General features: G+C 40.4%; 1 protein-coding gene across 1 annotated transcript; it reads left to right on the top strand.

The window, feature by feature from the left end:
• The first annotated feature begins 14,269 nt into the window (after positions 1-14,269).
• prpf38a (pre-mRNA processing factor 38A) lies at positions 14,270-24,951 on the top strand. The gene is made up of 10 exons (XM_034081282.2): positions 14,270-14,536; positions 15,050-15,209; positions 16,413-16,534; positions 22,037-22,122; positions 22,205-22,315; positions 23,373-23,482; positions 23,599-23,625; positions 23,725-23,816; positions 24,254-24,302; positions 24,604-24,951. Exons 1-10 carry the CDS (start codon positions 14,407-14,409, stop codon positions 24,647-24,649), a joined length of 933 nt encoding a protein of 310 aa, XP_033937173.1. The 5' UTR covers positions 14,270-14,406; the 3' UTR covers positions 24,650-24,951.
• Positions 24,952-26,286: the final 1,335 nt, after the last annotated feature.

The following is a 26,286-nucleotide window of genomic DNA, read 5'->3' as shown; positions in this document are numbered from 1 at the left end:
GTTTGTCTCCCTGTCTAACCCTAATCCGAAAATTAGGATGAGCACGGAAGATCTTCCGTGCTCAAGCCTATGTTGCCCATGCCAAAAACCGGCCCTGACTCAAATGTTGTATCAGTTTTACCTCATTTGGAAATCCTTGGCAAGAATAACATGGTATGAAGAATATGGTAAGAATAACAAATCTATTAGTGCTTTTCACAATTTTAACAGAGGCTTATTTTCACAGGCTTTAGTCACTTTATCTGTAATGGAAAAAGCTCTATCTTATTTTATAAAATTGTAAAATAGTAAAATAGACTCATTTGAAAATTATTCATAAAATCTACCTGGTTATTACATTTTTTAATTCAAGATTTAAATTTGAAGTCGACCCATGTTCTGTCCCTAAGAAAAATAAAATCGTGTAACCTTTATATAAAGATTTACAATGACATTTCCAAATGGTTATTATTTTAAGTAAGCTTAAAGGTGGGGTATGTAATTTATTTCAGAAACACTTTTTGTTATATTCCATGGAATGCTCTTAACATCCCGATAGCAATGAATACATTAAATGCTTTGAGAATAAATACATAACAAAAATGCATCTGTGGAAGCCGTGGAAAGCACGACAAATCATTTTAGCCGGCCCGGCTAAAATAACTGGATGGCTTACCTGCCTGTCAGCCTTCATTTCATTTCAAACCTTTATTTAACCAGATTGGTCCCATTGAGATCATAGGTCTCTTTTCCAAGGGAGACCTGCAGCATATAGGTTCCACATGAAACATAAAACAATAAAGGACATCATACATTATATTTACAGGACACATTTACATAGTTATAGACATTTACAAGTGTCCATAGTATCAACGAGCATTTCATTTAGCCTAGCTTTAAAAACATGCAGAGGAATGAGATTGCTCAGTTTCAATTCTTGCTGAAGATTGTTCCAAGCAAGTGGAGCTGCGCACATAAAAGCTGTCTTACCTAAGACAGTCCTTGCTCTTGGCACATCTAACAATATTACATCATGTGACCTCAGACAATAGCTGCTTGCAACTCTCTGAGTTATCAGAGAGCAGATATAATACGGGAGTTTACCCAACAAAGCTTTATAGATAAACGTGTACCAATGACTGAGCCTCTTTACAGTAAGTGATGGCAAACCTGCCTTGGCATACAGGGTACAGTGATGAGTAAGTGCTTTACAATTTGTGACAAATCTCAGTGCGCTGTGATAGGCGGCATCTAACTTAAAGGTGGGGTAGGTAAGTTTCAGAAACCGGCTCGAGATACACTTTTTGTTATATTCCATGGAATGCTCTTAACATCCCGATAGCAATGAATATCTTAAGTGCTTTGACAAAAAATCCATAAAAAAATTTCATCTGTAGAAGCCGTAATACTGTAAAAAGTATAACAGGCAGGTAGGCCATCCAATCCGTTTAGCCGGCCCGGCTAAACGGATTGGATGGCCTACCTGCCTGTCAGCCTTCCATCGGGGCACAAACTTATCTCGTGCCCTCATTGGTCATGTGCGCGTTTGTGTGTGTTGGAGGAGGGGCTCTATAAGGAAGTGGCAGATTTTCTCCGGTTGTGTATTTTCAAATTCTAGCGATCTCGAGCCGGTTTCTCAAACTTACCTACCCCACCTTTAATAATAATAATAATAATAAAATGCATTTTATTTATATAGCGCTTTTCACAACTCAAAGACGCTTTACAGTATAAGGGAGGGTAGACAAACAAGGACAGGCAAACAAGTAAGTATAGTAAAATAAAAAAATAAAAAGGCAGTCAAGAGGAAGTTGATTGAGAGGGGGGGGGGGGGGCTTATGGGTAGACACTAGACAGAGTTGAAAAGATGTGTTTTGAGGCGGGACTGAAAGACTGTGCGGGACTCAGAGTCACAGAGATCTTGGGGGAGGGAATTCCAGAGCCTAGGAGCTGCCACTGAGAAGGCTCTGTCCCCAAAGCTGCAGAGTGTGGATGTGGGAATGGATAGGAGTCCGGCTGCGGTGAATCTGAGGGACCATGGGGGTTGATAAGGAGTGAGAAGGTTTGTGAGATAAGGGGGGGCCAGATGGTGGAGTGCTTTGTAGGTGAGGACCAGAACTTTGTAGTTGATGCGATGGGAGACAGGAAGCCAGTGGAGGTCTTTGAGGACTGGGGTGATGTGATGCCATGATTTGGTATGCGTGAGGAGATGTGCAGCTGTATTTTGAACCCGTTGGAGTCTGTTGAGGGATGTAGTGCTGGTTGTTTACTTGTTCAGGCAATAGGCAGGTGCATTCATATACAACAAATCACCATAGTCCAGCACAGGTAAAAAGGTCACAGTGACTAGCCTTTTCCTGGCTTCAAATGAGAAACAGGACTTGTTTCTGAAAAAAACATCTGTGCACAAACTTATCTCTTGCCCTCTTTGGAAGTGGCAGATTCTTTCCGGCTGTGTATTTTCAAATTCTAGCGCACTCGAGCTGGTTTCTCCAAAATGACCTACCCCACCTTTAACCTCTTAACTGAAATTGTTACAAATAAAAAATATACATGCAATACAAATGTATTGCACAATAGCTGTACTGTGCTTTATTTTAACTGAGCTATGCCTGTGGCAAGCTATTAACAGGCATTACACTGTGCCTTGTCTTTTTCTTTCTTAGTGTAGTAGAGCCTCACTTCAGAGAGTTTACCGCGACTCATCAATAGGCGCATTCACACCGCAGTACTTTTCCCACAAAGGTTCATGAGAACTTAGTTCATGAGAACTCTTTAGTTCTCATGAACAGATCGCGTTCACACCGGAATAAGTCCCTGGGGGAGGATTAGGCAAATGAAGCCACTTACGTCACTTCTTCTTCTGCTTTGGGTTTACTGGCAGGCCGCAAACCACTTCACGGCGTATACTGCCGCCCAAAGTCCCCGGCCGGAAGTCCCCGGAGTTGGGGACTGCAGCTTCTACTGAAGCCTTCCGAGTAAATCGCCAGAACGTCGACACCTCCTCATCTCCACCGCTCCCATGTTTTATTTTGTGTTGCCATAAGTTAGTCTCTCTGCGTTTCTGCGCTGGACTAATGCTAATGCTAATAATGCTAATGCGAGGATAATAAAATGGCGGCTTCACAACACTTTTTGGGAATTTTACCGGGCGTGGTTTGCAATCCGCCCAGCCAATCAGAAATAGGAACCTTTTTCTCCCGTGAAAGTCCCTGCTCTCTAGCAGGGACAGAAAAGGGGGTGAAAAGGTTCTCATGAACTCATTTTAGTTCCGGTTCTTTTTGGTGTGAACGCAACATTTCGGAACTAAAGTGGGAAAAGTACTGCGGTGTGAACGTGCCTTTTGGTGTTATGAAGTGACTGAGCTCGTGAAATGTCTACGGGAGGGCGGGGGGAGCATCGCTGCGGGGCAACTGTGGACCTCTGTCGCCTGTCAGCGCAACTTACATGATGCCGTTTAAAAAGATTAAGGGTGGTGCCGGCCGTCAGCGTACCGAGCCGGCCGTCCACGGCCCGATGACGACCGTTCTGTGATTCTCCAGGTCCGCCCTGTATTCCACCGGGTCACCGCGGCGCCACGGTGCAGACGGATCCGCTGGAATACAGGGTCTACTGCGCTTAGGAACCGTTAAGCAGAACCAAAATTGTGTATTTTGTATGGGTACCCGGTACCCGGCATTTTCTTATCGGTTCTCATCTGGAACCGAGTTTCGGTTCCCAACCCTAAAGGAGTATCAAATAGTTAATAGTGGGTAGTTAATTTAGTTTAAAAAAAGTATCCGCTGATTTACAGACATCTCTTTCCCAATGTTTATTTTTATTTTTATTGACAATTATTTTACAAGCCATCAAGGCTCATTGTAACAGTCAATAATGTAACTTGATACAGTGCAACAATATAAACAACATACAGCAAAATACAGCAAAAAAGTTGTTGCTTTACAACAATGTGTTGGTCCTATTCAAGCAACATAAATAAGTCCAATAATGCAAATAGTTTCTGGGCGTTTTTGTCTGTCATGTTGGAGCGATTTTGCAAAAACGTTGAGTTCATTCTTCCATCGGTTGATGTGTGGTTTAGCTTTCAAATATTTACACTAATGAATAAAATGTTTACTCAACAAAATCAAGTTGTTTACCAAAAAATCCACGTTATTTCTTTCCCAGTCAAAAAAAATAAATCAATGGGAAAAAGTAGTGATGTTACGTAGGCTTCGGAGCGTGTGTCGAGTAATCCCCGAAAGCTTTTTGTGAACCTTGTATCGAGGCTTGTATCGTTTTGGGTCAGTGACGTCATCGATGACAAACGAAGCCTCGCTGCCTGTCGATACCACGTGACTGCTTCAGGAAGCGATTCAGATCGGTTGAACCGTTGAACCACAACGCTCATAATACCCATGGATGTATAATAAATTACACCTCTTGTACCTGGGCCCGCGGGTGACACGATGGAATTAAAAGAGCTCAGAACCTCACTTATATATAGAGGTCGGAACATATCATAAGTATAAATAGATACAAGCATAAATAAATGTAGGGGGGAAAAAAGAATGAATAAATACAGGAATAAATATGTTACAGTGTTTTCAGGGAGATTCAGCATGTGTGCTGTGGCTCAGCTGGAAAGCAGTTGACTCACGACCGCAGGGTTCCTGGTTCAACGACTCGTCAATATGTCTTTTTTGTTGTTTATAAAAGCTACAGCTAAATGAGATAATGTAGTTAATAAATGTATTCTTTGATATGGTTTAGCCTTTCTCAGGCTACAACATGGTTACGTTTATGAATATTATTAAGGAATACAAATCCCTCTTTGCAATGTTTACCAGCCTCCTTAGGCTTTTCAATCACAATCATTCAACTGGAATAAAAACAATATTGTTAACATGAAAATATGATTTAATGTTGGTTGTTTAGAGTTATTCTAACTCTGATAGAGCACACTGTTGAGATGTCCAATCTGCCTGTTTTACACACTTTGACCAACAGGGGGTTTGTGTTCAAATGAAGCCCATGATGAAGCCTCATGAGATGAACCCTTTTGGGAACCAATTCAATAGAGTCTGGCTGCAGACCGCAGCACTGTTTGTGCAGTGGTAGTAATTATTATTCAAATCAATCAACTACGTTTTATGGAAGATATTGCTGTATATCATTTAACAACACGAGTAGAGGTTTCTGTACACCTAAAATACTGAAGTTTAAGTTACTGTCCTGATGTGTATCATTCATTTGTTCATGTTGTGTCTGGTGGTAAGATTAATTAAAAAATATATAGGCCTACAGTACATACAAAGAGGAAAGTCTTTATTAAACAAACATTTTATTGGCTGTTCTAATTATTATTAACCCCATCAGCCATTTTCATGGAAGGTGCCTCCTGCATCATAAAAACAGACAATTGTGTGTTAAGAAAAATGACATTACAATAAATATAAACATGCATCTCTGGAAAATACCAGAGCCGTATAATAGAAGAGTTACGACATCTCCGTTCACTCCAATGGACCACTTTTTTACAGCAATGGCGGATCGTGGAGCCTCTCAATCGTTCCCCGGAAGTTAGCGCCAAGGCTAGCAGAGCTGTGGAGTTGCAGCATAATAGACCGTTCGTGACGGACTTTTAAAGGTAAGAAGAAGTTTAAAGATGTATATTGCGGATATTATCAGTACATCGGATTCTAATGAACATGTGTATTAAAGGATGTCAGTCGATTATCCCTAAATTAGTAGATTTAGGGAACGTTTACAGATAACAGATTAAGCTAGGATACCGAATCAAGTTAGCAACAGACGTTGAACAGCCTTTTAATTGTAAATTCCGTTCTCTTATTGTCATTTCGTCCAACGTTGTTGAATTAGAGAAGAGGGGCTTCTAAACGGGATTGTATGCGGGGGTGGAGGGAGTTAAATATTAGATAAATATAACTTTGGTGCGTGTAAGAGTGAGTGTTTTTAGCAGAGCCATATTGTGTCCTTGTGATTCTGTTGATTATTACCTGTCTGTATTATGTTGCAGCTCAGCTGATTTTGGATTGATGGCAAAGGGAGAGGGACTTAAGTGAGAGTAAAAACACAAGGTAAGTTTAATACTACTGTTTTATATAAGTAAGCATACTAAACATGTATTCTATCACTGTATTATATAAGTAATCTTGTTAGTAACCTACTGTATGGCAGGTGGAGGGGCAGTGATGTTACAGGTGGAGGAGCAAAACTGCAAGACTGCAAACTCACAAGACAGAGAAATCAAAGTTTGTTCTCCAGAGAAGAGGTTGATTTCACTTCAATTTTTTCATATTTTCTAAAGATGTGGAAATGGCACAAAAAAACCCTGAGAGCTGTAACCAAGACAAATGTAATAACATGAGTAGAGAGCCACCAAGATTTTTCAAGTCCCTCTCTTACTCCATTTTGCCAACCCAAACGTCCAGGTACATGACGGGACACCTTGCTTGTTTTTGTTGTTTGCGCTCCTCTGGCTGGGTGCTGGCAGGTGGAGGGCAGTGATCCCTTCCCTTCTTCCTTCAATCTTTGAGACTAATGTAAGTAGAAGACATGGCACTGTAAATGTTCGAACATTTAAAATATTATACCACTTAAAAATAAGAAATATTACTTTTGTTACTAAGAGTTCATATTTCATTTCATTTCAAACCTTTATTTAACCAGATTGGTCCCATTGAGATCATAGATCTCTTTTTCAAGGGAGACCTGCATATTTATTATACCTGTGTCACCTTTCACACTATCGCTGTGATCATGAGCTATGGGCTTTGTAGATACAGGGGCCCTTCTCTTTTTGACCACAGGGCGATGCACGAAGATGGTGGGTATAGCCTCTGCTCTCAGCCTAGTCTTGCCCTTTTTTGTCTTGACAAACGAGTGACTTGAGGTTACTTCACACACAGAACAACTCAGTTTGTCTGGCCACATACATATTCCATAGTGGTTGAATACACAGTATTAGGAAACACTTTATACTTACTGGACATGTTATACTCATTACATACTGTATATAAAATATGACCAAGAATGTGAGACAACTTTATAGAAATTCATATCACATCTGTTACTGATGCCATTTGTCATACTTTGTTAAACTCACAAATAATAAAGTTCCATAACTTCAGTTGGGAACAGAGACCACACCTTATCTCCCCAAGGCATTTCCCATCCAATAGGTGTGCTCTATAGGTGTGTATAACCCTTTCTCCTGTCTGTTACTCCCTCTCATTCAGCACAAGAACCAGAGGGGGATTCAATGGAGCCTGAATACCTACACTGAGACCCTCACCCTGCACCCTGAGTCTCAACTCTCAGTGTTTTTCAAGCCTTTCCCTATTTTTTTGTATTAAACAAAACATTAAGCTTTCCCAATGGTGTGGTTTTTGTTTTGTGAAAAAGTGCAAATGCAGTGTTTGTATATAATTACATCACATATTTTGTTGCTGTTGGTCGTGAAATTGCTCCTGCTTCCTCCGCTCTGTGTCAGTGTGGAAGCCATACATTCGTACTCCTTTCTCTGAGCGATTGGAGCATCCCCAGGCAGCACAGCAAACCATGGTGGCGACTAGGAGGCAGCACAGCACACCAGGACAACACGGAGGAAAAGGCACAGACAAACTGCATGATATGCTATTCAATGTTTATTGAATTCCATGTATTTGCAATGGATGTTCCTAAAACAACACATTTAACATCATCATCATCATCATCATCATCATCATCATCATCATCATCATCATCATCATCATCATCATCATCATCATCATCATCAGCATCAGCATCAGCATCATCATCATCATCATCATCATCATCATCATCATCATCATGCTGCTGCTGCTAGTCCTTTGATAGTCACCTGTCCTTTCTGAAAGCCATAAAGATGACATTAGTCATTTAGATAACTTGTGTCCTCAATTACCAGGGGATTACTGAAACTACCATGAATTTAAGAAAATGGTAGAAATTAATCTAATCTGAATTTTAAAGCATTAATTTAGATCCCCTCTCTCTAAATATATCAATAAACATTAGAAAGTGATGCTCCTGACTACCATACGAGTTTAAGAAGATAATATTGGTTTTAAAGAATTCAAAGCTATAAATAAACAGCAACAGGCTCTTTAACCAAGGCACTGTTAGCTAACATGTAAACTAGCTGTTCACACTAATCCTAATTCTATTATTTTTTAAACCATATTGATGTAAATACATACACATATCGATTTGTTGTATAAATATTGCAAATCAAAACCTTTATTCACTAATAATTACCAAAAATCGTAGTTTTATCTCCTGTTATCACTAGGCTTGTTTGAGACACATTGCGGCTCGCCTCGAAAGTAGACGAGAGTAGCCGATCGCAGCCGGGGGAGGTGTCAAAAAGCTCGTCTTAAGTCGGACAGCTCGGACTCGGAGTCGGCTTGACTGGCTGGGTTTGCAATGGCGGAAATTGCGTTGGCGTTTTTCGTTGTAGTCTTTGGGAAATATCTTGTGAGACTCTTACAGTGATGTCTCCCTGTCCATCACGCAGTGTAAGCACCACAAATTCCATTTTACCCACTGTAGACAAAGGTGATCTCCATTGCTTTATATAGGTTTGTTAATTCAGTCATGATGATGAACCACACCAGTGACTGGGTTCCATAATTAGAAATGCTCCTCCCTCTTAATGTTTGCAAAACTGATAGGTGGACAGGCTACAAATGATCAGTCCCTTCAGATCCGCACACATGAAGCTTAATGAGCATGAATTGAACAGACCTGCTGCTGTGTTAATTCTTTAGCTGCCACTTTAAGCTTTATGATGTGTACAACATGGATGTAATTTGATTTAATCTTGCCATTTTAAATGATGTATTCAATAAATAAGGTTAAACCAAATCATTACATTACAATAGATTTTATTTTAATGATTTGGTTTAACTTAAAGAGAAACTTTATTGTTATTGCACATATTACAGGTACTGAGACAACGAAATGCAGTTTAGCTTCTAACCAGATGCAACAAGCAGCGAAGTGGAAAGTAATGTACACAATCTACAGAATAACATATAGAATGAATTGAATGATGAATAAACAGTGGGGTATGAATACACGAGATATCAGCCTGTGAGCAGTATGAACAGTGTGTATGAATATGCTAAGATATATAAAGTATGAAAACGGTAAGCAGTATAGTATAACATATATAGATATTAATTTCATGATGATAAACATTGTGGAACAATGATGAAAAATGGGAATGGATGTGGCGACGTAAAACTGACACAAAACAACAACAAACTTTTGCCAGCCAATTGGAGAGTTTCATCAGCAGCACGTGGTAAAAACCACCAATGAGCGCTCAGCTCGAGATACCAGCGAGCCGTTTCCCATCAAGCATTTCGCTTCCGCAGCTCGTGGAGAGCAACTGCGCCAACTCGCCTCGCCTCGCTCTCAAGGCTGCGAGCGTCTTTGTCCCGCGAGATTTCAAAGTCTCATGTGGGCGAGCCTCCAGAGCAAGTCGGACAAAATGACTAACCATCATGCAACGCACTAGCAAGACGTTGATCGCAACTGCGCAGGTCTGCGCAGGTCTTGCTTGTCTCAAACAAGCCTACTGCATTCACATTGTCCGCCATGAACTTCCGGGGAACGATCCTCGTCTACATGCACCACGTGACGATAACCGTTTTTGGACTTCCGTTGTCGTAACTCTTCTATTATACAGCTCTGGAAAATACTATTACCGCTGTTTCAACTTGTTGTTCGGCCATCTTGAAAGAACGAATTAGTGATGTGTCGGCTTTTAAGTGAACGACGGGAGCCGGCTCTCGCCCGCGAACGAGCCGTTTTTTGTTTTGTTTTTGCGGAGGGATCAAGATCGGCATGAAGGCACATTATGCAATGTGCAATGTGGACATTATCCCGCTTATTACACATGGCCACATTCTCAACAAAGTAACGACATGACTCTCAATAATAATTGAAATGCTTTTATGGATTTGGAAAAGATTGTATTGATTTAAAAAATAGTTTTATGTATTGATTTAAATTGACATGCATCCGCTAAGAAAAGTAGTCCGTTGTTACTGTTTGAACTAACGTAACAACGGCAGCCAGGAACAGCTTCTATAGTGTTTTTGAGGAGCTTTTTGATTACAGATTTGAAAACATCGTTGCTTGCTTTAAAAGTAGCACAATTCATTATGTCAAACCTTGGAAAGTATCTAGATATCCCTGCCCTAATGCCAAAAGTAACTGGCAACTGAATATATGTCGCCGTTTGATGTCTATGTCTGGACCGCTGCGTAAAAAGGAGGGTTTCTGCCTCATTACTTCTCTTCTTACTTCTATAAGAATAAAACACGGAGGACGGGGATCTCTTTTTGTCCCCCTCTTCTCCCCGCTGCAGCCTAGCAGCTGATCTCAAAGCACGCTCCCCTCTCCTGCAGGGAGAAAAACTATATGTATATACTTTATATAGGTTGATACAGTAGCCCCTTTTTTAAAATAGTTTTTATAGGTGTTGCTATCTGTTTTGTGTAGCGTGGTTCTACAAGCAAGTCAATGCATTCATTGGGTGGTATCAGAGAGTTACACGGGTCTGTAAATGCAATGAAAACAATTGGCCACAGCAAATAATTTATATTAAACATGTAATTTTTACTTTTGAATACTTCAGTACAAAGGATGTATTGAATAATTTAAGTGATATATGTGTACACATATAAATCATTAGTCAAAACAGGGCTACATTTGATTTAATTAAAAGGTATAATATGTGGTAAACTGAAGAGCCCTTTGGGAGCCGAAAGAGCCAGCTCTTCTTGGTGAGCCGAGCCAAATGATCCGGCTCACCAAGAAGAGCCGGAATTCCCATCACTAGGGCTGAAGTTGAATAGTCCATTTAGCTTAGGAACCTTCCTAAAGGAGTGAAATGACCCGGAAGTCCCTCAGTGGCAGCCATGATAAGTGCCGTTCGAATTCTCTAGGATGATGAGAATGATAGGAAAGGAGGTTTCAAACTTCCTTTATAGCCTCCTTTAGCTTAGGAACCACTGGACCTCCCTAACCGACAGGAGAAGCGAAAATGCTGCCCCACAATGCTTTGCAGCCGCAGCATTTGCCGTCACTCAACAGTCGGCTGTTCACGGAAACAACCGATTATGACCGAGAAATTATATCATGAAAGTTACGGTGCTTATTAAGCATTTTAAAACGTATGTGGTAAGTTGCCAAAGTGCTTTGTTTTGAACGTTCATCAGTATTATAATCAAAAAGAGAAATATGAACGTTAGTTTTTACTGAAATTATCAAATAAAGTCAACATTTCACAGTCTTCACTGAGCTGTGTGGAGTTTGTTCAACTTTTAAAAGATGTTTGAATGGTGATATACACAGAGATAGATGTTAAGGACTAACGTTTATAATAAATACATCTGTATTGATTTTAAGATCTTTAGTTCATACAATCATACGTATTGGGATCATTTGTATTAATGTGGACCGGAGGGAGAGGGAGACGAGCATAAGTTTCACTTTCCTTTTTTATTTCAATTCCAACTTTGGTCCTGAAGAATATGTTTCTCTGTTGTCCACGTTCATAAAGCCTAAAGCAGCAGTATCAGAGCAGGTGCAGAGTCTCTAGATGAGTTCACAGGAGTCCCTCGTTCTTCTTGAACATCCATGTTGTAGTCCGCTGTATAGAAAACTGTGGTTTCCATAGTTTCCCCACAGCAGCAGACGCACATTCAGGACGTCCGCTGGCGCATCATAAAGACGTCGGATAGTGAAAGTGCATTCGGATTCTCTAAAGTACCGCAGTCTCTTCTCCTAAGTCCTTTTGAATTCTCCTATCCACTATCCCTTAACCCCGTGACTTAACCCCTTAACCCCGTGAGCTGATTTTTAAACTATCCGACTGCAGCCTAGGCTGCAGTCGGATAGTTTAAAAATCAGCTCCTAAGTTCTAACCCTATCGTCTATTCCTTGACCTCTGAGTGAAACGTCACGGGGTTAAGGGATAGTGGATAGTAGGGAAACTGCTGTGGGGAAACTATGGAAACCACAGTTTTCTATACAGCGGACTACAACATGGATGTTTAATAAGAACGAGGGACTACTGTAAACTCATCTAGAGACTCTGCACCGTGCTCTGATGCTGCTGCTCAGACAACAGAGAAACATATTCTTCATGACCAAAGTTGGAATTGAAATAAAAAAGGAAAGTGAAACTTATGCTCGTCACCCTCTCCACATTAATACAAATGATCCCAATACGTATGATTGTAGGAACTAAAGATCTTAAAATCAATACAGATGTATTTATTATAAACGTTAGTCCTTAACATCTATCACTGTGTATATCACCATTCAAACATCTTTTAAAAGTTGAACAAACCCCACACAGCTCAGTAAAGACTGAAATGTTGACTTTATTTGATAATTTCAGTGAAAACTAACGTTCATATTTCTCTTTTTGATTATAATACTGATGAACGTTCAAAACAAAGCACTTTGGCAACTTACCACCTATGTTTTAAAATGCTTAATAAGCACCGTAACTTTCATGATATAATTTCTCGGTCATAATCGGTTGTTTCCGTAAACGGCCGACTGTTGAGTGACGGCAAATGCTGCAGCTGTAAGGCATTGTGGGGAAGCATTTTCGCTTCTCCTGTCGGTTAGGGAGGTCCAGTGGTTCCTAAGCTAAAGGAGGTTATAAAGGAAGTTTGAAACCTCCTTTCCTATCATTCTCATCATTCTAGAGAATTCGAACGGCACTTATCATGGCTGCCACTGAGGGACTTCCGGGTCATTTCACTCCTTTAGGAAGGTTCCTAAGCTAAATGGACTATTCGACTTCAGCCCTAGGCTGCAGTCGGATAGTTTAAAAATCAGCTCCTAAGTTCTAACCCTATCGTCTATTCCTTGACCTCTGAGTGAAACGTCACGGGGTTAAGGGATAGTGGATAGGAGAATTCAAAAGGAATTCAGAAGAGACTGCGGTACTTTAGAGAATCCGAATGCACTTTCACTATCCCACGTGTTTATGATGCGCCAGCGGACGTCATTGTGTGTGTCTGCTGCTGTGGGGAAACTATGGAAACCACAGTTTTCTATACAGCGGACTACAACATGGATGTTTAATAAGAACGAGGGACTACTGTAAACTCATCTAAAGACTCTGCACCGTGCTCTGATGCTGCTGCTTTGCTTTATGAACGTGGACAACAGAGAAACATATTCTTCATGACCAAAGTTGGAATTGAAATAAAAAAGGAAAGTGAAACTTATGCTCATCACCCTCTCCCTCCGGTCCACATTAATACTAATGATCCCAATACGTATGAACTAAAGATCTTAAAATCAATACAGATGTATTTATTATAAACGTTAGTCCTTAACATCTATCACTGTGTATATCACCATTCAAACATCTTTTAAAAGTTGAACAAACCCCACACAGCTCAGTAAAGACTGAAATGTTGACTTTATTTGATCATTTCAGTGAAAACTAACGTTCATATTTCTCTTTTTGAGTATAATACTGATGAACGTTCAAAACAAAGCACTTTGGCAACTTACCACCTATGTTTTAAAAAGCTTAATAAGCACCGTAACTTTCATGATATAATTTCTCGGTCATAATCGGTTGTTTCCGTGAACGGCCGACTGTTGAGTGACGGCAAATGCTGCGGCTGCAAGGCATTGTGGGGCAGCATTTTCGCTTCTCCTGTCGGTTAGGGAGGTCCAGTGGTTCCTAAGCTAAAGGAGGTTATAAAGGAAGTTTGAAACCTCCTTTCCTATCATTCTCATCATTCTAGAGAATTCGAACAGCACTTATCATGGCTGCCACTGAGGGACTTCCGGGTCATTTCACTCCTTTAGGAAGGTTCCTAAGCTAAATGGACTATTCGACTTCAGCCCTAGAACGAATGACTTCTTCTGCGAGGATTTATAAAAGCAGCTGGAATCCCTTAAGTTGCATTACTGCCACCTACAGTATGTATTTCTGCTGAGTGTCATTATTCTATTGGATAAAAAAAGTTAGGAAACGCCCCTATAGGATCCGCCCCTATACGATCCGCCTCCTTGCTGCGGTCTGCAGCCAGACCCATCTCAACCAATTGGCTGGAAAGCTTCAAAGCTTCATAAGGCTTCATCTTGCCATCACTAGAAAAAAGTATTTCTGGGCCGGTTGAGGTCATGGATTGATAAGAAAGTTGTAGTACCGCCGTTTTGCCACTACGAATATTTTCCTCTCTGAGTCCAGAGCACTTCCTGGGGGCTTGCGTAAAACCCGAAGAAGAAGAAGAGAAGAAGAAGTAGCTTCAATTTCGCACATGCGCAGAACAAATCGTGTTCCCGGAAAGGATCGGGCAGCGACGGTGTGCTGTTCTTTCCCTGTTAGTAAAAGTAACTCATTGTATTTAAATGGCAAACAGAACCGTTAAAGATGCTAACAGTATACACGGGACCAACCCGCAGTATTTGGTGGAGAAAATCATCCGGACTCGAATATACGAATCAAAGTACTGGAAGGAGGAGTGCTTCGGTCTCACCGGTGAGGAACGTTGGCTTGTTAGCCAGAGAGCTACCGTTAGCCTCCTGTTATCTGGAGTCACGTTAACAGACACGGAACCGTTTCATATAGTTTACTCTAGATCTCTTAACATGTAAAATATAACAAGTATGTTAACAGCTTATTAAGTTAACACAACCTAACACTAAGCTATCATTAAAGTAATTTACCCATTGTCCACCGGGATACATAGCCATAATTTATTTGATATGTTGCCTGATGAATAATGAAGTGAATATACATGGGCTCTTTATTTTAACACCAATATAGAGTGATCATCTATCATGTACCGCATACAGTTGGTGGTTATAGTTTGCTTTTTACTATAGAATGACCAAAACTCAATTTGAATTTTGACCCCCCCCTTATCACATACTGAGATTCATTTGTAATGGTATTTTATTAGCCTCCAGCTTTGTGTCAACGTTTTCTTTTAGTTACTTTTGTATTTCCCAGTTACTGTGATGTAATGTGTGCATGTTGTGTCATTCCCAGCTGAGCTGGTTGTAGATAAAGCCATGGAGTTGAAGTATGTTGGTGGAGTGTTTGGAGGAAACATCAAGCCCACTCCCTTCCTGTGCCTCACTCTGAAGATGCTGCAGATTCAACCTGAAAAAGACATCATCGTTGAGTTCATTAAAAACGAGGATTTCAAGTGAGTTTCTATCACAATCTATTGAGAGAAACAATTAACACATGTCTGGTGCTATATTCACTATTCAACATAGGATAAATGCAGGCACACTTTCACGTTGTATTATATTTATAACTGTCTTAATGCCTTATATCATATATTTTTTCCGTTAAGCTTTGTACATTGCAAATCTTTATACATTGCGTATATTCACTATGCTATACTGCAAACTGTTTCAGGGTCCTGCTAAAACTGCAAAGCTCTTGTTATGAATTGTTTATTGTTATGCACAAAACACAAAAGCAAATTCATTTTATGTGCAAACCTACGCTGCAAAAAATCGATGCAGTGATTTAAATGTGTTCCATCTGAAAGACCAGTCAACATGAGATAAATGTGTATGATAAGTATCTTCCTACAATCTTAAAGGTGACATGTCATGCTTTTCCGGTTATTGCCCGTCCCTTTGTGTGTTATGAAGGTTTTTATAAATGTAAACGGTCTGCAGAGTCAAAACCCTCAAAGTACACCATGTAGTGAGTAAAACTCTAAAACAGAAAATACCTCCCCAAAACGCCTCGTTGGAGATACGTCACTGTCCATTTGATTCTTCCGGGGACATCATGATGTCATGTCGTCCCCGGAACGAAATGGACCAATCCGTGGAGCCGTTACGTTACGTCCGCGGAGCCGTTATGTTAAGCCCCCGCTGATTCGTCCAAATTGACCAATCCTCACTCAGTGCAAGCAGCTCTGCTGATTTCTCCTCCCTGGCTGCAGGCTGATAACAGACAGTTGGGATCGCGGCGAAATTCTCTCTGCAGACCCATTCTCACAGCGTTTATCAACCTTTTTCTTACTCGGTATCAAGCCACACTTATTGTTTTTACTTCGGCTGTGACTTTATGTGTGCTCAGGGTGAGTTTGGCTGTGTTTCGCTGTGTATCGCTAAACAAGGAAATCACACCTCCACGGAGCTTAGCGCGATTCACAACGTCCCGACCAATCAGAGCACACTGTGCTCACAGGGAGGGGGGGAGAGCTGCAACGAGCCGTTTAGTGGAGAGAGTGAATACACATACTTTACAGAGATGCTGTATGCGAAACCAATGTGAGTTTGGAAAATTGCACAGTATCTATTCTAGTAGACCACAACAATGGAATTATGATCAGTGGAAATGGCCATGACATGTGACCTTTAATATGTTCTCACTTTGTTTTTAGATATGTTCGTCTACTGGGAGCGATGTACATGAGGTTAACTGGCACTGCTGTTGATTGCTACAAATACTTGGAGCCGCTGTACAACGATTACAGAAAAGTCAAGAGTCAGAACAGAAACGGAGGTGAGTTTTTGATTAATCAACTCACAGTAGGCATATAAATGTTTAGAAGTGTAAACCAGTGGTTCCCTGTTCCTGCTGTCTTTTTAAAACCAACCGGGAGCAGGTTAGCTTAGCACAAAAAGTGAAATCAGTAGAAAAGTACCAGCCTACTTGAAAGAAGAGGAAATCGAACCTCCCAAGAAGAAGACATCCCCATCTGAGTGCTCTGTACATGTTATCTGGATGATTTTCTATTACCTTCCTTAGAACTTTTTTATACTATATATATATATATATATATATATATATATATATATATATATATATATCTCTCTTGAAAGGAATGTGTAAGATGCATGCCGGGACCTTATCAAGGGTCTAAATTAAAGCAAGTTTACACAAGATAGGATAAACCAGTATTGAAAAAACAGATTTATTTCTGTGTATAACATCCATGCCAAGACAATGGACCATCGTCTTTTTCTATATATTATAGATTTTTTAAAAGGAAGACCAAAGATAGTTCTAACAATCGGCTCTTTATTATGGCGCGTTTCTACTGCAGCGCGGAGCTCGCTTTAAGTGTGCCAAGCCGTGCGGGGCCCGTTTTTGGTTGCGTTTCCACTTGGCCTAGTACCGGCTAGCGGGTCCTAATTCACAGTTTTTCTGGCCCCATAAAATCGTGGTTCTAGGGCCAGGAACAACCAGGCTGAGTCGGGCTGAGTATGCTAAACTAGAGAGAATCTTGGCAAGGGGGCTACAACTACAACAAGATATAGGGCTGAACGATATACCGTGTCATGGCGATAACCGCGATATGCGCATGCGCGATATTCACGCCGCAGGGACGTGCGGTTTTATTCATTAAAAAAATAAAAATGCTTACGCGCTTTAGCACAGAATTCAAAATAAAGATACCCTTATTACCTATCGAAACTGCACATATAATATATCCGATTAAAGCTGAGACTCCACAGATTATTTAAGTATAGTATCTAAGCGATCCGATCTCGCGACAGGGGAAGCAAACAGACATCACAACACGGAGCTTTTACGGAGCTTTTACGGGAGATTGTCTCACCGTAGCTGTCAATCTGATCAAAAGACGTGTTCAATGGCATTAAAACGAGAAAAAACGCAGCTGAATCGGTTGATCCATAGGTTGATAATGTATCTGTGGCTTTGAAGAAATTGTTTATAATCCATAATTCCATTTTTATGTAAAAATCGGAGCACAAAAGTTAGCTGCTAATGGTAGCCACCAGAGTGTATGCAGCTTCCGGTTTTGGCTACGCGTCACTCTCACTCCTTATTTGGTGATGTGTGACCGGAAGCAGCAGCCACTCTGGTGGCTACCATTAGCAGCTAACTTTTGCCCTGCGATTTTTACATTAAAAATGGAATTATGGATTATAAATGACATAATTTTTTTATACAGAGACGTTAAAAACCTATGGATTAACCGATTCAGCTGCGTTTTTTCTCGTTTTAATGCCATTGAACACGTCTTTTGATCAGATTGACAGCTACGGTGAGACGATCTCCCCTAGAAGCTCGGTAAAGGTACGTGTTGTGATGTCTGTGTTTGCTTCCCCTGTCGGGAGTTCGGATGACTCAGTGATGATACTATACCTAAATAATCTGTGGAACCTCAGCTTTAATTGGATATCTTGTAAGTGCAGCTATGATAAGTAATAAGGGCACTTTTATCTTGAGTTCTGTGCCAATGTCCGTTAGCATTTTTCGCTCGGGTCATTTAGATGCTTCTTATGAGACTTGTGTTTTTGCAGAGGAACAAAAAAACGCAATGTCAGTTTTTTTCAATATCGTGCAGCCCTAACAAGATGAACATATTTGACTGATTTAATTGTAATACATGTTTCAAAATGATGCCAAAGTAACAACATACAACATACTGGTTAGTAAAAACCATGAATTAATGCTTTGACAAGTCTGCAGACAGACGGCAGGCGAAAAACCTTTTTAAAATGCTTGTTTTCTGAATGGAGATCGGCTAAGCTAACGCAGTATATGCGCCGACCGTCCACACTCACAACAACGGCCTATACAGACATAAATAAACCAGCGACTGTATTCGCCATGACACAGGCAATCTGTGGTTTGTACTTGTTTAACTTTTGTCTAGTACTCTGAAACGTGCATTTTTGCTTTATTGGGGGGGTCTAGGGGGGTCCGAAAACCAGGCAGTATCTGGTGTGAGGGGTAGGGTTAGGGTGATGTTGTGAATCGAGTGGCCCATGGTGGTGGTGGTGGTGGGGTTATGGTATGGGCAGGCGTATGTAATGGACGACGAACACAGGCCACTCGATTCACAACATTACCCTAACCCTACCCCTACCCCTCACACCAGATACTGCCTGGTTTTCGGACCCCCCCAGAAAAAATAATAAAGCAAAAATGCACGTTTCAGAGTGGCCTTTTATTGTGGCCATTCCAGTGTGCGAAAAAGTACACGTCCCACCGCCCGGGACGTGTTATTTACAATATCGGACAAGTAGATCTTTCAATTGACTTGTCCGGCGGACAAGTGACGTTTTTCGGCCTGATTTATTGACAAATTATTGATGCATTCAGTTTACAAAAGGCAGAACTCATTCGCAAATTGTACGTGTCCGCCATTGTTCGTTTAGAAGTGTTAGTTTCGGTTCTGCTTGTAGATTCCTAAGGAAATGCATCTCGCCGTTTTCTGTATGTTAGACGGGGGTGGGGCGGAGCGGGCGGGAAGTGTAGCACAGTGGCAGGGTTGGGAAGCAAAACTCGGTTCCGAGTAGGAACAAATAACAATTGTCCGGTACCGGGATTAATAAGAGTTGTGAGGAGAGGAGGCGAGCCCCGCGGACTGCAGCTCTCTCTCTCTATGCTCCGTATCAGCTGATCGCTGGTGCAGCTCAGCGTCTCTCTCGCTCTCTCTCTCTCTCTCTCTCTCTCTCTCTCTCTCTCTCTCTCTCTCTCCACACAGCAGATCCGCTGCCCGTTTAACAGCCTCATCTTTGTCAAATTTTCTTATGTTCTTTCTCTAACACGTAATGAATGTTATTAAGCGTTTTAGCTCCTGTGTTGTTAATATTGACCGCCATTTCCTTTATGAAGTGAAGCAGCCTCCCTGTCTGTGTCCTCGCACTGTCCTCACATCCCCGGACCCCCAGACTCGGAGGAGCACAGGGATGTCAGTATTGTTTATGAAGCAGGGTATAGAAAGTACATTATTGAAATGAAAATACTATTTATTTACTTTTACAAACAGTGAGCAGCTGGGCAGCTGCAGCATGTGTATTGCAGGACATGTGTAAGCGTGCAAGCGTCTTTGAGTTGTAGAAAAGCGCTAGGCCTATACTGTAGGCTATACATATAATGTATTATTATTATTATTAGGTTATGTCCTATGTGTTGGACATGTGTGATTGGACTGTGTCTCACAGGCAGGTTGCAGTGTAACATCAGAGGACACTTAGAACTAACTAAACAATGCAGAGATTATTTTTATATAATTGTATTCAATAACCTTAAGTATGGAAGCCCATTTCCGCCACTTGAAAAAAATAAAATCCCCATGAAAAGTCAAAATTATGAGATAAAAAGTCATAATAATGAGATAAAAAGTCATAATTATGAGATAAGAAAGTCGAAATAATGAGATAAAAAGTCATAATTATGAGATAAGAAGTGCGCATGCGCTGCAGTGGCGCTGTCTTTAAAGGTCCCTTCATCACCTTGCTGCTCTCCACCATGCAAACAGCATCTATCTAGTCCTAAATAAGGTAACTATTACAGGTGACTTTTGTAAATGTTAGATGTTACATATAGCCTATATTGCAGCTAAACTACAACAATGCAGTTCATAGCTTTGCCATTACATGTTATGAACTATATTATATATGCCTATAGTTTTGTGGTAACCTTCACGCCACTAATGACAATAGTGTAGGCATACTGCTGCTGTGAGTTGCTCTAACTCTAACCCGTGAACGTTACCACAAAACTATAGGCATATATATTATATATATTATATTCATAACAGGTAATGTCAAAGCTATAAACTGCATTGTTGTAGTTTAGCTGCAATATAGGCTATATGTAACATCTAACATTTACAAAAGTCACCTGTAATAGTTACCTTATTTAGGACTAGATGCCGTTTGCATGGTGGAGAGCAGCAAGGTGATGAAGACAGCGCCACTGCAGCGCATTCGCACTTCTTATCTCATAATTATGACTTTTTATCTCATTATTATGACTTTTTATCTCATAATTATGACTTTTTATCTCATTATTTCGACTTTCTTATCTCATAATTATGACTTTTTATCTCATTATTTCGACTTTATCTCATAATTATGACTTTTTATCTCATTATTATGACTTTTTATCTCATGACTTTTTATCTCATTTCGACTTTTTTATCTCATAATTATGGCTTTTCATGGGGATTTTATTTTTTTCAAGTGGCGGAAATGGGCTTCCATACATAAGAAATTAAACAGTATGAAGTGATTTGTAAATAGGAATACAGATTTGACTTAATGTTTTCATAAATATATTTTTCTCCCAGTTTGACTTATTTTTACCCTCTCAAAGAACCAGAATCGAGAACCGAAAATAACCGGAATCGAAAAGCAGAACCGGAATCGTTAAAATCCAAACGATACCCAACCCTATGTGTAATGCAGTAAAATCTTACCGCTCACTTACGTTGAGCGGTGTCGTAAAAACCGTGGGAAAATGTAAAATACGATGACGAAGAAGATTCCAGTGGCCCCAATTTTTGTCCATTCTGGACAAGTGAAAAATGTATTCGGACAAGTAAATTGCCAAACTCACTTGTCCATGGACAAGTACTCTCTAAAAACTTTTTCTCACACTGCATTCTAAGGCACACCTGTGCAATAATCATGCTGTCTAATCAGCATCTTGATATGCTACACCTGTGAGGTGGGATGGATTATCTCGGCAAAGGAGAAGTGCTCACTATCACAGATTCTTTGAGATTTTTGAACAATATTTGAGAGAAATGGTTATTTTGTGTATGTAGAAAATGTTTTAGATCTTTGAGTTCATCTAATGAAAAATGGCGTTTCTAACCCATTTTGAACTTGTTCAGAAGGTCAGGGCAAAGAAGAATTCTGTGATTCCTGTCTGTTTTTACTTGCCTAGAATCACATTGCCATTACAGACTAATACAGTTGTGTTGTCTGACGCCATTAATTAAGCTTAATCGTGCCTTCCATTTTTTTCTTCTTAAAACAGTGTTGTCTTGCCACGGAGGTTTTTTGTTGTTAATGTTTTTTCAAGATTTTCTTTGGGCAACCAGTGCCTTTTATTTGAGTGATGGCAATGAAAGGGGGGGTGGCACATGGTCCCGGGCTGGATCAGAACACGGGTCTTGCCATGGTTGTTTAAATCATTTGTGATTGGGCCTAAATACAATTCTAGGTAGTGTTTAAAGACACTTTAATAATGTTTTAGAGATGCATTTAAATTGTTCTTTTGTTCCCACCGTGATAGAGTTTGAACTGATGCATGTTGACGAGTTCATTGATGAGCTCCTTCACGCAGAGAGGATGTGTGACATCATTCTTCCTCGGCTTCAGGTATGTTCACATCACATCTGTACATGCACACACAGAGCTTTATTTAAGTGTTCACACCACTGATTGTGTGTGTGTGAAATAGAAGAGACACGTTCTGGAGGAGGCTGAAATGTTAGACCCACGTATCAGCGCTCTGGAGGAGGATCTGGACGAGGTAGAGAGCAGTGATGAAGAAGAAGAGGACGAAGAGAAGGTACTAACATTTAATTAGCTTTTTGAGCACATGTGAAAACCTGTGTGCTTTGAAGTTCAACAATAATAATGATTACAGGTGGCAGCTAGGGTCATACACTTTAACATGCCCAATCGACCAGGTCGATTCCAGTTTTTAGCTTTGATTTATTGAACAGGTAGAGAACTTGTATTGCGTGTGCTTCGAAGGTTTTTCTCAAAAGGTGCATTATTTCAAGAAAATCAAGTTCCCGAGAGCCGACTGAAACTGTTATATTGTTAATATTCACGTTATTCTCTGTGGTTATTGTCACCACTTGCTGGTCGGATGGATTAACCCCCAAACCTTTCCAATATAAGGTGTGGGGGGGGGGGGGGGCTTTGATAAGTTAGCAGTGTAGATTGAGTAAGGAGCGATGGTTTCTCTACTTCCTCAGGTCGTGGTGGTAGACAACATCAGGTTTGTGTACAGCGATAAAGAGACTGTAACCTCCCTCACATTAACACGATGACTCCTAAGCTGTTCCTCTTGAAAAGGGTATCTTCTAATGTTTGCAGAGCAGTTGTGGATAACATTTTTCCAGATTTCCTGTAAATTCGGTTCTCCCAATTTCTTTTTTGATAAAAAAAAAACAACTGCTATTTCTGTCATTTAACGACACAAAATGTGTTCCAGGAGAGACAATGTGTTTCGTTATCTCTACATTAAAACAAAATCCCATCTCCTTATACATACCAAAGTAAGTCAGTCTGTAGAACCTTTTCAATTAAACTTGTGATCATTAAAGGTAGGTATTTATTTGTACAAGTTAGTGACAGCTGTAGATGTAGTTGCCATGATCAGCACACAAATGTAATACTGTGTTTTACAGCTGTTTCACACAAAGTTGCTTTAGATAATTGTACAAAACAATTGAGATGAATACAATGAATGGAACAGAATGCCGGCTGAGTCACACAGAATGTTTGAGTTACTGAAGTCACCCAAATAATGAATCCACTGCTGACCAAACATTTTACAAGATCAGTTAATTGTGGTTTGGGGCCTTTTTAAAATGTGTCGTTATTTCACCCTGCAGCCAGAGAGACTCCAGACCCCTGTGCCCCACAGACGCCGCGACAGTTACCGTGACGACAGACCACGTCGCTCTCCTTCGCCACGTTACAGACGCAGTCGCTCCCCAAGACGGTTTGTGTTTCAATGATAAAAAAAGAACACCTAAAATGACTACATTCTTGTAAATGTATTTAATTATTGTGAATATCGCACTTATCCGTTTGTGGGTTTCATTTTTCTTTCTCCAGGAGGAGCCGATCGCCAAAGAGGCGAACGTATGCTTGCTTTTGGCTAAACTCCTTTGTCACCTTTTTTAAATCTAAAACTTTAAGCTCAAGCTCATGTCTCTCCCTTTTTTGTGTGAACTCACATAGCCCATCGCCCCGGAGGGACCGCCATCGCAGCAAGAGCCCCCGCCGCCACCGCAGCCGCTCCAGAGACCGCCGCCACCGCTCCAAATCCCCAGGTAGGTTCCTGTGTGGGAACTCAGAAAAACACTCGTTGTAAAATTGTTGTAAAGACCTCTTAATATAATCGGATATAACAACACCTGAACATAATCTTTACGTATTAATGAATGTGTTTGATTTTATTCTGTGTTATTGCAAATGTAGCTTCTTAACACTACAGTTAATGCAAATATTTATAATATTATAGAGGAAACTCTTTCATTCTACCTCATCTTACTTGGACTGTTTATTTTTGAATTATTGCTGCGAAACACAACTTATAGTTTTATGTCATCATTTGGAAACTCTGCTGATCTTTATTCCCTCACTTGGGTGGTTTACTTGTTATTGAAGTTCAAAGTTATACAGAGATTAAAAAAGAAAACCAATTGTGAGTGTGTAGGATGATTTGATGATGGTTTTCGCTACTTATTCTATCATTGTTTTCTACTAGGTCACCACAGAAGCCACAGACACCGCAGCCACTCAAAGTCCCCAGAGAGGTGAGTGGTGCTACTGTTTGCTTTGTTTGTCTTCTCGCAAAGTTATAACAATGTTTCTGCATTTGTGGGCCTGGGTATAATTTTTCTGAGTTTTGATATATAAACTTTCCTTACCCGATGTAAAAGATGTTTTTATTTACTTTGGGAGTTAACTTCAATAACTGTTTTCTTAAAACAGACGAACAATCATTTTGCCTAATTTTGTATATCTTCAGTGTAAATTATGTAAGGAAATGTAAACCTAAACAATTTGTCTAATTATCTACATTCAAAGTCAAAAATGTTTTTTTTCACAACACAGGAGTTCAAAAAAGAGTCACAAGAAGAGTCGAAGAGGAAATGAGTGATGTTTCTTTGACTATATCTTCCCTTTTTATTTTTTACCTCCAAACTGACAGAGAACTTGCCTCTAAGGGTTTTTAATTTTAAATGTTGGATAACTCGTCTTTAAGATATTACAATATGAAGCCCTCAGGTCTCAGCAGTTTGTATGGAGAATATGTTTTTGCTCACTTTATCTTCAGCCTCATTCTGTGGTTCACGTCGTGAACATTACAGCCATTATTGATATATTTTGGATCTGTGTAAATACAGAAAATGTCTTTCTGTATGTTAAGAACATTGAGAAATAAAAACCCTGGTTCATTAAGTGATGTGTTTTGAGAAGTTTGTTTCCCGAGTAAAACAAGGACCCAGGTCATGATTTGTGATGGGATTTAACAGGAACAGTTTTAGGTGATGTAGACATGATACAAGTATTACAGGTGTGGTTCAGCTTTCATTCTACAACATGTAGCTTGAATTGATTGTAGCAAATGTTTTATTCAGCGATTAACCGTTTCTGAATGCAAGCGGACTTTGTGTGAACAGGTAAGTAGTAGTACACATACCGCTTTCATCAAAAAGTGACAGGTGATGTGACATTTCACACCTCTCCCTACTTATGCAAATGAGCTAAGTCCCGCCCCCCATTGCGAGATCCTTTTGATGTGTGTTATAACAGGTAGGTGTGAAATGCCCCCCTGTGTAGTGCCTTTGTTGTTTAGTTATTTGATGTATTGATTAAGGCAGACTCTTTGAAGTTAGGTTGTATGGCCCCTGCCCCCTCACACCCCTTTGTAGTCTAGTCCTTTGATGTGTGTTATAACAGGTAGGTGTGAAAAGCCCCCCAGTGTAGTGCCTTTTGTTGTCTAATTCTTTGATGTGTTGATTAAGGCAGACTCTTTGAAGTTATGTTGTCTGGCCCCTGCCCCTCAGAGCCCTTTGTTGTCTAATCTAATTAACCTTTGATGTTTGCCCCTTTGATGTGAGGTGTTATAACAGGCAGGTGTGATTTCACACTGGTGAAAGCCTTTTGATGTTAATCTAGGTGTCTCTTTTGAAGTTATGCGTGAGACTGTCTACCCGCCCCCTCCCAGCCTCCCCCCTTTTCTCCACCCCCCTTTTCTCCACCCCCTTCCTTATGGCTATGACGCCAGCAGATAGTGGGGGTGGAATTAGATGAAGATAGAAATACACTCAAACTAAATTCATTCAAAGACAGGCAATTCCACTTACCAAGTCACCTTTCAAAAAATAAAAATGGCAAGAGACGCCTCGAATTGGGTTTAATCAGCCTGTGACAACTTACTGCCACCCGTCCGGAGCGCCAGTCAAGAAACGAATGCAGCAGCAGTGCGGGGTTCAGACGCCTACAGCCGAAAGATCTGTGCACAAACTTATCTCGTGCCCTTTTTTTTGGTCATGTGCGCTTTCATGTGTGTTGGAGGAGGGGCTCTGTGAGGAAATACGCTCAATCTAAATCTTTGTCCGAAGGAATCGAACTCGTCCTTATTGGGACTTTGGGAGGGGTCTTTTTTTCTTTTTCGTTTAATGGGTGATCTGTCAAAGGGTATGCTGTCAATCATTCTTAAAGCTCTTGAACTAGGAATCTTAGAAATGCGTCTTAATCCTCCCAATCCTAGCTCTTCCTCCTCCTCCTCCT

Source organism: Pseudochaenichthys georgianus, chromosome 4, assembly GCF_902827115.2.
Source record: "Pseudochaenichthys georgianus chromosome 4, fPseGeo1.2, whole genome shotgun sequence".
NCBI classification, from domain to species: Eukaryota; Metazoa; Chordata; class Actinopteri; order Perciformes; family Channichthyidae; genus Pseudochaenichthys; species Pseudochaenichthys georgianus.
Note: the sequence above shows the minus strand (reverse complement) of the source record. Positions and strands in the feature narration are given on the sequence as shown.

What these genes read in the sequence shown, in the direction of transcription:
- prpf38a (XM_034081282.2), top strand. Translation starts at nt 14,407, where the DNA reads ATGGCAAACAGAACCGTTAAAGATGCTAACAGTATACACGGGACCAAC. An exon ending in GAGTCAGAACAGAAACGGAG is followed by an intron (nt 16,535 to 22,036) that starts GTGAGTTTTTGA and finishes CCACCGTGATAG; the next exon opens with AGTTTGAACTGATGCATGTT. An exon ending in CGATCGCCAAAGAGGCGAAC is followed by an intron (nt 23,626 to 23,724) that starts GTATGCTTGCTT and finishes GAACTCACATAG; the next exon opens with CCCATCGCCCCGGAGGGACC.